Below are 12,117 nucleotides of genomic sequence, written 5' to 3'. Positions count from 1 at the left end.
GTGATATAAAATGAGTTAGATAACCCTGATATAAACAGTTGTTACAGTTAAATTTTTTTAATTTCATTTTTTAATTTCTTCACAATAACTGCAATTGCTCTGTTTTGTTGGTAATTTTTTAAATGTAATTTAAAAAAGCAAGCAAGTTTCATTGTTTTGATTCTAAAATGTCATGTGCTACAAAAACAAAAAACATGTTATTTCTGCAAAGTAATTCACACATGGTAAAGCATTTTAATTAATGGCCCTTGGTCATGATTCTAGTTGATCTCAAAGTTATTATAGTTTACTAAACTTAAACTAAAACCTCAAATTGAATGTGGAAAAAGTAAAAATAAAAACTAGACAGATAGATAAATAAATAAATCTAAACTAAAAAAATCCACTATCCCTGCTCTGCACATGTCCAAATTATCTCAGCCGTGCCTCTTTTTGTCTCCAAAACACTCAACCCGAACCGTCCCTTTGATTTACTCGTTTCTAATCCTGTCCATCCTAGCCCCTCCCAATGAAAATTTTAACATTTTTAACTCTGCCAATGAAGGAAAGCTTAGATGTGAGTAATATTATATTGAGGATATTGACAGATTTAGGACAAGCCTGAACTTTTTATCCTGACAGGGTGTTGATCCCGTGGCTCTGTTTTGCTTTGTGGAACTATTTTTTGGCTTGGTTTGGGTGCACTTGCCATGTCAGGGAGAAAGGGTCGCTGCAAATCAATGAATCGTTGTTCTGAGTCAAGCATTTCCATCCTGATGATGCGGGTCTCTACCAAGAATACAATGCCCATATTCATTGGGGATATGCTGACCAGATGTCAACAAGCAAATGTGGGGTAAAGATTGTCTTTGTGGGATCAACGCTGAGAGGTGGTCAGACATTTTTATATATCTTACCTAAACACACATAAAGTATGCAGGGCAACGGTTTGGCAATGGGAAGTCAAGATATACTTTGTCATCGGTAGGTAATGCTGTATGAGAACCCCAAAAGCAAGCAATGATCAAAATAAAGAACCTCTGTTGGAGGTGCAAATGGAACAATCGAAAAACCGGTAAAAACAAAGTTCACTGGAACAGAGAAAAAAGCCTGGGGAGATATCAGGAAACACCAGTAACAACAATAACCACAGTATGACAAAACAAACTGAGGGTATAAATACTCAAGAGGTTATGAAGGCAGAGTGGAGACACTTTTGGAATTACAGAGGAGTGACCTAAATCTAATAACGAGACATGGAGATGTAAACTAAAGGACACAACTAACAAAATAACAAAGAAAGTAATGAAATAGGGATTCACTGAGGGAGACTAGACTATCCATGAGGAACAAAGGGGTAGTAGGGTAAAGTGAAAGAAGGAGTACCATAAACTTAACAGTAACTGGAACAAAAAGCTAAACTAAGAATCAAACTAAACATAGTTAAAGATAAAAATAACTTAAGAGTCCAAAAAACAGAAAATGGTGGGTCAATGACCCAGGATCACTTCAATTTATGCCAAAAGTTAGGAAATTCTTGTTTTACAAAAGCATCTCATTAAAATTAATCAGAAAGTAATGAAATAAAATAAAGGAGGTCAATAAATAGAATCTTAAAAAATGTTGCCATGTTAAAAGCTCAATATAATACAAAAAGGATCTCCAAAGGTAAAAACGCAGTGGTCGTGGTATGAGGAAGAAAAGCCATCCTCTGTCAGTCCTTGTAGAAAGTGATGCAGAGGATGGCTCTTGTGAAGAATAGATAAACTGTACTTCTCATACTTTATTTGTATGCCATTTTCCCAACTTCCTTTAAGCATAAGTAAAAGCTCATTTGTTTTTATGCCATTATGCAATAACCTGTGAATTGCCTTTTACAACCCCAATAACTGTTGAAACTGTCAGCTTATTACTGCTGCTCTTTCTGTCCAGTAGACATATTTGGGTTTTCACTGAAGATCCCTCTCACAGTAAAAGTTTCTGTACATATCAATAAAAAAGCAAATTTCACAGGTTTTATTTGTATAGAAGATGAATTAAAAAGATGAATAAATATTACAATAAAAGCCCTATAACAAGTTTACATCTGTCAAACATGCACAGAGCAGATGGTGCCTAATTCAGCAAAAAGAATGAAACTGCTTATAGACTTAAAAAATGCAGTTTAAATAAAATCAAAATGCAAATGTGAAGCTTTTATTTAACAAAAAAGGAAAAGAAAACATGCATACCATGTTTATTTTACTGATTCAAAAACTGAGGAAAAAAATGCTTAAAATGTATCAATGATTAATGCTTATGAGCTCTGGTTTAAGCACTCCACAGGCTGTAATTCTACACTCATACTTGGGCCTTTCATTGCAAGTTGGAGCTTCTTCTAACCTCCTCAGGACATCGAGACCCTCAACGACTTGACTGCAAAAGAGAAGAAAAGAGATTTAACTTCACGTCTGAAGCTATATGAGAGCTGTGGGAATTAAAAAGATGTCTTTCAGCTAAAATCAGATACACCAACCCAAAGGCAACATAGGTCTTGTCCATCCATGGCGTTGGCTGTAGGGTGATGTAGAACTGGGATCCATTGCTGTGGGGACCTTTATTAGCCATTCCCAGGATGCCGCGCTTAGAGTGTGAAATGGCAAAATTCTCATCTAAAAGAGGGGCAGGCATGTGCAAGTTCAGGTGAACATTTATAGAGGAAGCACAAGTAAATCAATTTATGAATATGCTGGCTTCTTCTTTTTCCTTCTTCTTTTTTTTAGGGATCACTTCAGTGGATCACACGCTATCACCTAAATATCTGACATCATTCATTAATGTGGAAAGTTATTTGTAAATGTAGTAGAAGTTAAAGTGCAGCCATTCCTTTGAAATATAGAACTTTAGCTTTTTGCTTAATATCTTCTGTCACACTAATCCTCATGCATGTCCTCCTTCACTACGTCCATGAACCACCTCCTCTTTTCCTCCTGCATGGCAGCTCCATATTCAACATTCTTTGTCCAGTATATCCACTATCCCTTCTCTGCACATGTCCAAACCATCTCAGCCTTGCCTCTCTAACTTTGTCTCCAAACTGTTCAACCTGAGCTGTCCCTCTGATATACTCATTTTTAATCATCTCCCTTCTGGTCACTCCCAGTGAAAATTTTAATATCTTCAACTCTGCCACCTCCTGCTCGGCCTCTTGTCTGTTAGTGTCATTGTCTCCAAACAATGCATCATAGCAGCTCTCACTACCATCTCCTGCACATTCTCTTTCACTCTCGCTGCTCTCCTTCTGTCACAAACACCCCTGACATTAGTCTCCACCCACTCTACCCTGCCAGCACTCTCTTCTTCACCTCTCTTGTTGCTTTGGATGGTTAACCCCAGGCAGTTAAACTTATTCATCTTCACTACCTCTTCTCCTTGCATATCCATTTTCCACCCATCTCTCTCTCATTCACACACATATTCTGTCTCGCTTCTACAGACTTTCATTCCTAGTTTGTGCAGTGCATACCTCCACCTCTCCAGACTCTCTTCCACCCACTCCCTACTCTCACTACATATCACAGTGTTGTCTATGGACATCATAGTCCAATAGTGTAGTTATATAGTATGTTCTAAACATAACGCTGTAAAGCATACCTTCAAACATTAGCCCGTAGATTGACTCACCTCCATTTCCTTTCCTCTCTGGAGAAATATCTGCAAAATGTATAGGTACAGCCACAACTGTACTGCTGACTTTAATGAATCCATTAAAACTATCTAAACAACAATTTATCAACAAATTTATGACAGTGTTTGATATGTCACAGATCGTGAATTTTCTGCATCTATATTTAAGTATGATGTCACATTATATTGATGTTTTTATACATGTGTACCTCCACCCTGCACCCATCCATTGGGCACAATCCGATGAAACAGAGAGCCTTTATAGCAGAGCGGGAAGCCACTCTGTGACAGTCCTTGCTCTCCTGTGCACAGACCCTCAAAGTTCTTGGATGTCTTTGGACAAATATCTGAGAAGAGCTGAGCAGAGCAGAGGAAAGATAATAACTGATCACATCTGTAATGATCAAATATTTTTTATCTGGCAGTCCAATGTTAAGACTGACTGTCTTAAAAGATCCTTTGAAAATTAGCAGGATGCAAATAAGTTTGGATCCTATGTTTTATGTGTCAAAGTTGGCTCACCTCAAACATTAACCTCCCTGCAGCTTCTCCCGCAATCTCAACATCCATGAAGACAAACTGATGCTACAGTGAAAGAGCAGAGGCATGTTGAATATTTTATGTAGTGAGAAGTGGACTCAAATGCACAATGCAAAATATCTGGATAGGCATAGAGTATTACACCAGACATGAGCAGTACTGCCAGAGATAAACCATGTAATCTAAACAGGTTTAAGTAGCTGACTAAACTGAAGAGCCCCAAGGAAGGAAACAGTGAAAAAGAAAGACATAAGCTTAGAACACTGAAAGAAGAACAAGGGACTATTTATACACCTCGAGTGCTTTTTTTTCCAAACATGATGCTGTCATCAAATACATTTTTCAACAATAAAGTTTTAATATTGAGTGTGTGCTCCCTTTGGTTATTCTGATTAGGTATAAAATGTGCTGCATCCCAACATTTTTCGAAAGATCTTACATGAACTGGTTTGCAAATCATATTCACGATTTTAAACAGTCACCAGAAAGATACACTTAATAAGCCACTTTTTTTACTAATGAAATAACAACTAAATATACGGTGCTGATTTGCTCCTTGATTCCCAATACAGAATGTAAATAAACTGTCTATATCAGGGCTGTAAAACACAAGACCTGGGGGCCAGAAATGGCCTGGCAAAGACTCCAATCTGGCCCACTAGAGAGCTTAGGAAACATGAAGGAGGGTGTAAATTTTGAATTTTTGTATTTTTTACAGTTTTTCCTACTGATAAATACCTCTCCCATGAACATAGGACACGAAAGTAATGAAATAAATGACACTAAAATTCAGCTTTTCAATTATGTACTAGAGAAATTTCTGTTTTTAGAAGAAAAATTGAATTTTAGAGAATTTTTACAGAGAAGTTCTGTAAAATAATAAAAATATTTTAATATTTAATATAATATTTAAATATTGTAAAATGAATTTGACTTCTCTGGTCAACATATTTTTACCTATATTGGATATTTAAGTGACAGTGTTTGTGTGACTTGCCCCAGTTTTCTGGAGGTGTTTGGTATAGTACTCCTCAGCAAGAGTCGTGTAGAAAGCTTGCGGCCGGGCGAAAGTGAAACCCCACTGATTCTTGGCCCAGCTGGTGAGATCCTTTTCATCACCGAGGAGACGGCCGTTCAGAAAGCACATCAGGCTACTGGAGTACTGCCACACTTCACCACGCAGCTCCTTGAATCACAAGTTTGGAACAACAATGAGCGTGCTGTGATTCAGCGTTCCAGAATAGCCGTAACGTCATAAATCACAGCAGTATTTTACTGTGTAGGTTTAGAGCATCAAGAACCCCCAGAAACCTGCTGCCGTCCACACGTTCACCTCCACTATTTATAACACCATCACTCATTTCAGATGATGCTGTCGAACAACAGCTAAATTTCTATATTTCAAAGGAAAGGCTGCATTTTAACTTCCACTACATTTACAAATAACTTTTCCACATTAATTAATTATGTCAGTGTCACATTTGTCCATACAATTTATTTTTATCTGACAGTAGCTGGGTTGAGTTAACCCCTTACTAAATATTATCATCCTTCTTTAGACTGTAAGAGGCTTAGCATGGTACTATGCCTATACTGAGCTCAAGTTAGAATATAGTGATGATGCTTCAAGTATTTGGATGTCCGATCGAGACGTCCGACAGCAGATATGGAGTTCTGTAAAAAACACAGTTTTCCAGACAGGATTAGACTGATATTTTATATGCAGCTTCATATTTACAAGACACAAATATCCTTAAAAGCAGTCTAAAATCAGCCATGTGTGTTATTCCTCAGGTATGACCCCAAGTAACATATTCAAATGACCTTTATTAGAAAAAGCGCATTTCTGTTAATCTTATATACAATATTGTGATAGTGATCTCTCGTTCTCTCTCTCTCTTTATTTTCCTAATAATAATAATAATAATAATACTGAAATAATCTTTCATGGTCCTGGGTCTTTCAGTGTTTTGATTTTTGGGATGGTTTGAGTTTTCTATGAGCTCATGTTTTTTTATTTTGTAATTTGATATGCAGTTTATGTTCTACCTTTGCATGCAGTCCTTTCATTGCTTCTTAGTTCCCCTTTGTTTCCAGTCTGTGTTCCTCATTCAGTCACATAATCTTTAGTTATCATCTTTTGTGATCCAATTCTGTCTCCCCAGTTAGTCGTGTCTCCACGTTTTATCTCTGTGTCATGTCTTAATCCTGACCTGTGTTTGTTATTTCCTCTTTTATTTTTGATAGTCCCTTGTCTCATGTGTGGTGTGTTTAGTTTTGTCTCATTAGTCAGATTCCATTCAGCTGTGTTCCCTGGTGTTTCTCATCTCCTTAATTACCTGGTGTGTATATAATGTCTGAGTCCTGCTTTGCTCTTTGTCATGTCTCCCTACAAGCTGTATGTTTTTCCACTTGTGTGGCTCCAAGTTAGAGTTCTGACATTTGATTCCTCTTTTTTTTTTTAAAAAAGAGGAAATATCCTTATCATTAATCTAACACACTAACGCAGATTCATTAACAGCTGCACTTTTGCAGACATTTCACTTTCATCCGTTAGAGGTTCAGGAGAGAGAAGTCGCTCGCTGTGTGCACACGGCTGAGAAAAAGACAGCTCAGCTGAGTTAATTTCTGCTCCGTTTTAAGAAGACACTAGTGGAGAAATGAGTGGGGCTCAGCTGGTCCAAAATGCAGCTGCTCATGTTATTACCAAAACCATTTCCACAGAACATATTACTTCTGTCCTTCAACAGCTTGACTGGCTTCCTGTAAATATAATTTTAAGATTCTGCTTCTTACTTTCAAGTTTCTCCATAACCTCGGACCTCCATCTCTCTCTGACCTTCTGCACATTGCCACTCATTCACACTTGGAGTTCCTCCTCGCCTGACCACCCTGGGTTTTAGACCTTTCCGCCGAGTGGCGCATTGTCCTTGGAACTCTCTCCCACATCACATTTACAATATTGAGTCGTTTCCCATCTCTAAAGCCAGCCTTAAAACACATCTTTTGAAGCTTAGCTGTTCTGTTTCATTTTAATTTTATTATGCTTTGAGTTTGATTCTATGATGTCTTCCAACTGTTTTATTTTATCCATACTGTGATTTTCTTATTTAATTGCTTGTAAAGTGTCCTTAAGTATTTCTAAAGCTCTCCATTAATAAAATGCATTGTTATCATTATTGAATACTCAGCGTGAGGACTGAGTGAAGAGTTCAAGGACAGAGAACTTTGACATTGCGCTCATAGCTTTGCATCATCCATGCAAAGTGCCGATTACGCACTTGTTTGGAAAACATCTCCCCTTGCTAAAAATAAACCCTACTTGTAAAAACAATTGAAACCACAACACGCCCAAGTGTTAGATGTTGTGGAATTTTCCGTAAATTGTGTGCTGCAGATTCTGTGAATCAGATTTATGTCACTTGTTTAAATATTCTCCTCCAGCAAGTGAAACTTCTACAAATACATATACAATAAAGGCCAGCCGCAAAAATATTCCTGTTTACAACTTTCAGTCACAAAATGGACTTTGTGCCACTTGAGTAGCTCCAGCAGCTTTGTAACATCAGAAGACAGCTCTGCATCTTGCTTTAATGTTCCTTTTGTTCCTTTTTCTCAAAGCACTCCATCCATCCATTCGCTTCCGCTTCTCCTTTTCAGGGTCGCGGGGGGCGCTGGAGCCTATCCCAGCTGTCATGGGGCGAAAGGCAGGGTACACCCTGGACAGGTCGCCAGTCTGTCGCAGGGCCAACACACAAGGACAGACAACCATTCACACTCACATTCGCTCGCACATTCACACCTAGTGGCAATTTGGTTTATCCAATTAACCTATCCCCACAAGTTGCATGTCTTTGGACGGTGGGAGGAAGCCGGAGTACCCGGAGAGAACCCACGCAAACACGGGGAGAACATGCAAACTCCACACAGAAAGACCCCGGCCTGATGTTGGAATTGAACTCAGGACCTTCTTGCTGTGCTGTCTCAAAGCACTGCTCTTCTCTTATCAGTTCTCCTACCCACCTTTTCTTGACCTTGATGGTAGCACTGCGAAAACAGAAAACCCGAGTGTGCAGCTGGCAGAGGAAATAAACAGCTTCTTCGCCCGCTTTGAAACACCACAACAGCAACACTCATCTGCCTCAGCCCTGCTCCCATCCTCATCCTCACACTCACCTGGTTCCTGCACCGCTCCACTCACTGTAACGGAGCACGATGTCAGACGTGTGCTCCTAGCAGTGAACCCCAGGAAGGCGGCCGGTCCAGACGGAGTACCTGGCAAGGTACTAAGAGCATGTGCCCACCAGCTCACCCTCATCTTCACCAGACTCTTCAACCTCTCACTGGATCAGGCAGCCATCCCATCCTGTCTAAAATCAGCCACAATCATCCCAGTGCCGAAGAAGTCTCCCATCTCCAGCCTGAATGATTACCGCCCTGTGGCCCTCACACCGGTAATCATGAAATGCTTTGAGAGACTAGTCCTTCAGCACATCAAGGATTACCTCCCCCCAGAATTCGACCCCCACCAGTTTGCATACCGTGCAAACAGATCCACAGAAGACGCCATCGCCACAGCCCTCCACGCTGTGCTGAGTCACCTAGAGCAGCGGCAGAGCTACGTCCGAATGCTCTTTGTGGACTACAGCTCAGCCTTTAATACAATCATCCCGGACATCCTCATCACCAAACTGGTCACTCTTGGCCTCCCTCCTCTCACATGTGCCTGGATAAAGGATTTCCTCACAAACCGGCCCCAGACTGTAAGACTCGGCCCTCATCTCTCCTCCACTCGCACACTGAGCACCGGCTCCCCACAGGGCTGTGTGCTGAGCCCCCTCCTGTATTCTCTCTACACCCACGACTGTAGTTCGACCCACAACAACACTCTCATCATCAAGTTTGCTGATGACACCACGGTAGTCGGACTCATCTCGAAGGGAGACGAGGCAGAGTACAGAGAGGAAGTCCTGAAGCTGGCAGCATGGTGTTCAGAAAACAACCTGACACTGAACACTAAGAAAACCAAAGAGCTCATTGTTGACTTCAGGAGACACAGCACCGACTTGGCCCCCCTCCACATCAACGGGGAGTGTGTGGAGAGGGTCCACACCTTCCGGTTCCTTGGTGTCCTCATCTCTGCTGACATTTCCTGGACAGAAAACATCTCAGCGGTCGTCAAGAAGGCCCAACAGCGGCTGCACTTCCTGAGAGTCCTCAGGAAGTACAAGCTGAACTCCAACCTGCTGCTGACCTTCTACCGCTCGTCCATTGAGAGCCTGCTAACCTACTGCATCACGGTATGGTATGGCAGCTGCACCAAGGCGGATAGAGTGAGGCTTCAGAGTGTGGTCAAGACAGCACAAAAGATCATCGGCTGCCCTCTCCCCTCCCTGATGGACATTTATTCCTCCCGCTGCCTCAGCAGAGCAGCAAACATTATCAAGGACAGCTCCCACCCTGGTTTCAACATGTTCAGCCTGCTTCCCTCAGGGAAGCGCTACAGGTGCATCAGCACAAAACCCCACAGACTCAAAAACAGTTTCTTCCCCAAAGCGATAACCACCCTGAACTCACACATGCACCGATAACACAGCCCCCCACTTCCCACTTCCTCTATGGACCACCATGGTGCAATACCAATTCCATGTGCAATAACTCAACTGTATATACATAACACTATTTATTACGTATTACTTTTTTTTTCCTTTTTTTAAAAATACGGCTTGTATATTGTACATTTTATATATATATATCTTTTTCCCTATGTTAATACTGCCCATATGTACATAGCGCTGGAGAACTGTACCCCTCCCCCCAGCATGTTTACACTGAGTAGGAGATGCTCTGTATCTCATTGTACAACTGTATAGTGACAATAAAGGCATTCTATTCTATTCTATGACGTTAGGAAAAAGAGATAGGAAGGGCTTTTGGAATGCAATCTGATGGTGATCGCTTCCTGTGTCTAATTTCTCAGCTGTTTCCACTTCCCCTGATTGCCCTCTGTGTCTGTGTTTTTGTGTATGTATTGCTTCAGTCTTCCCTTTGTCCTTGTTGTGATGTCTGTTGTCCTTCATCGTGTGTTCTCTGTCAAATTCTGTTTGGCTTTTGTTTCAAACCACCATTAAGTACCTTATGTTAAATCCTGCCTGCTGAGTCTGTGTATATAATAATTTCAGGTTATTACCTCAAACTTGTGAGTTATCTTTGAGTAAGATGAAATTAAGAGAAACTAATCAACAATTTTGCTGCACAGATGGAAAAAATAGTTGAATCTCTGAAAAATGTCCAAGAAATGTATCTTTGAAACAGGCTGTGTAAAAAAGGGCTTAAAGGTAATTTAAACATGGCTCACTGCTAAGATTTTTTATGTACAGACACAATACTAGTTCATTTCTGCATCACTGTGTGGTATGGCTCCTGCACTGGGTCCTGCCGGAAAAAGCTACAACGAGTAGTGAGAGCAGCAGAGAGGGTCGTAGTTGTTTCTTTTCCCTCCCTCCAAGACATCTATTGCACGTGCCTCACCCGAAAAGCCCTATGCATTACAGGTGACTCCCCTCATCCGTCCAACATCCGTCGATCGGGAAGGAGACTGAAGAACCTCTGGGCAAGCACCAGCAGACTGAGAGACAGCTTCGTCCATCAGGCTGTCAGGATGCTGAATTCTCTCCCTACTCTGTCCCTCTCGACTCTCACACACACAAACCCCAGACCTTCATTCACCTCTTCCTTCTGAACCCCTAAAAAAACTCTGAACCTCCACCATCGCCCTTCACTGATTCCCCCACCCCACTTGCACTCCCCCACCTCCCACACAATCCGAGTGTTTGTTGCCCACAAACACTCGGATTGTGTTGGTCACTGTTGTTTATATAAGATTGTATTGTATATAAGATTTTTATCTTTTTTATCTTTCTGTTGTTTTAGTGTAACACTGAGGGCAGTGGGAGCACTGCAGTTTCAAATTCCTGTGTGTGATCTGTACATAAGGTTTTTGACAATAAAGGTGACTTTTTGACTTTAACTAACCTCTGTTAAGGGGTCTTTTTAATGTTTGAAGTGTTAAGTGAAGTGAAAATGGTGAAGTAAGAGGAAAAAGCTGACTGTGTCAAAAGAAAAACTTTGAAAGACCTCCAGAAAGGCTGAAAAACTGTTGCTCAAGAGCTCATTCTTCTTCCAGCTGCTCCTTTTAGGATTTTGCCACAGCTGCTCATCTGCTTGCATTTCAGATCACATACATAGAACTTGGTGACAGTGGGAAAGAAAAACGCCCTTGTAACAGGAAGAAACCTCTGGCAGAACCAGGCTTAAGGAGGGGCAGCCAAGAAATGTTTGGTGGCTCAAGACATTAGATAAATATCACCTCAAAAATTATGCGTCTAGAACGTCTAGTGTTACTTTCTTTTTAATTAATTTCAGTGTTTGGTTTAGTATTTTATTATCATTGTTATTATTATTATATTATTGTTGTTGTTGTTAGTATTATTATTATTAGGGAAAGTATTTGTCAAGGGGCAGGCATAAGTTTGAGTTTTTGCCAGTTTTTACAAAGCAAAAGACATTTTGTTACATACCCTCTTCTTGTCGTAAAGATACCCGTGCCACTCAAATTCAAAAAGCGACCTAATTTCTGGATCCAGAAACGCCGTAGGAAACTGCTGTTTTAGTTCCTGTGGAGCAGAGTGGACAGACACAGGTGAAAGGTCAACAGGTTAGGTGAAATGAAACCAGAGAAAGCGTTAGTTTACCTCGGCTATGCTTTTAGCAACGTGGAAACTGCAGTCTTTAAACACACCCACAATTTCAATGAGTATTTTTGAGTCCATGGTTGAAAAGAGAACGACAGTAAACAAACAATACTCTGTAAACGGTGCCTCGTATCCATAGTAACGAGGATTTGAAGGCGCTTTAATATGACGTCTTGTT

At 40.6% G+C, this 12,117-nt stretch overlaps 1 protein-coding gene across 4 annotated transcripts; it reads right to left on the bottom strand.

Annotated features, from left to right (window-relative positions):
• Window positions 1-1,462: 1,462 nt before the first annotated feature.
• On the bottom strand, window positions 1,463-12,112 carry ppil6 (peptidylprolyl isomerase (cyclophilin)-like 6). Of its 4 annotated transcripts, none has more exons than XM_005454626.4 (8): window positions 11,940-12,112; window positions 11,766-11,861; window positions 5,183-5,371; window positions 4,168-4,230; window positions 3,855-4,002; window positions 3,643-3,672; window positions 2,495-2,630; window positions 1,463-2,394 (listed from the first exon to the last, which is right to left on the bottom strand). In XM_005454626.4, the coding sequence occupies exons 1-8, from the start codon at window positions 12,015-12,017 to the stop codon at window positions 2,262-2,264; spliced, it is 873 nt and encodes a 290-aa protein (XP_005454683.1). In that variant the 5' UTR covers window positions 12,018-12,112; the 3' UTR covers window positions 1,463-2,261. The 4 variants fall into 4 exon arrangements, with proteins under 4 accessions (XP_005454683.1, XP_003449921.1, XP_005454684.1 ...); XM_003449873.5 differs by having other exon boundaries at window positions 3,613-3,672; window positions 11,940-12,096; XM_005454627.4 differs by having other exon boundaries at window positions 3,613-3,672; window positions 11,991-12,069.
• Between the last annotated feature and the right edge of the window lie 5 nt (window positions 12,113-12,117).

The sequence above is a fragment of the Oreochromis niloticus genome, linkage group LG15 (genome assembly GCF_001858045.2).
Source record: "Oreochromis niloticus isolate F11D_XX linkage group LG15, O_niloticus_UMD_NMBU, whole genome shotgun sequence".
Lineage (NCBI taxonomy): Eukaryota > Metazoa > Chordata > Actinopteri > Cichliformes > Cichlidae > Oreochromis > Oreochromis niloticus.
This window is presented reverse-complemented; position numbering and strand designations above follow the sequence as displayed.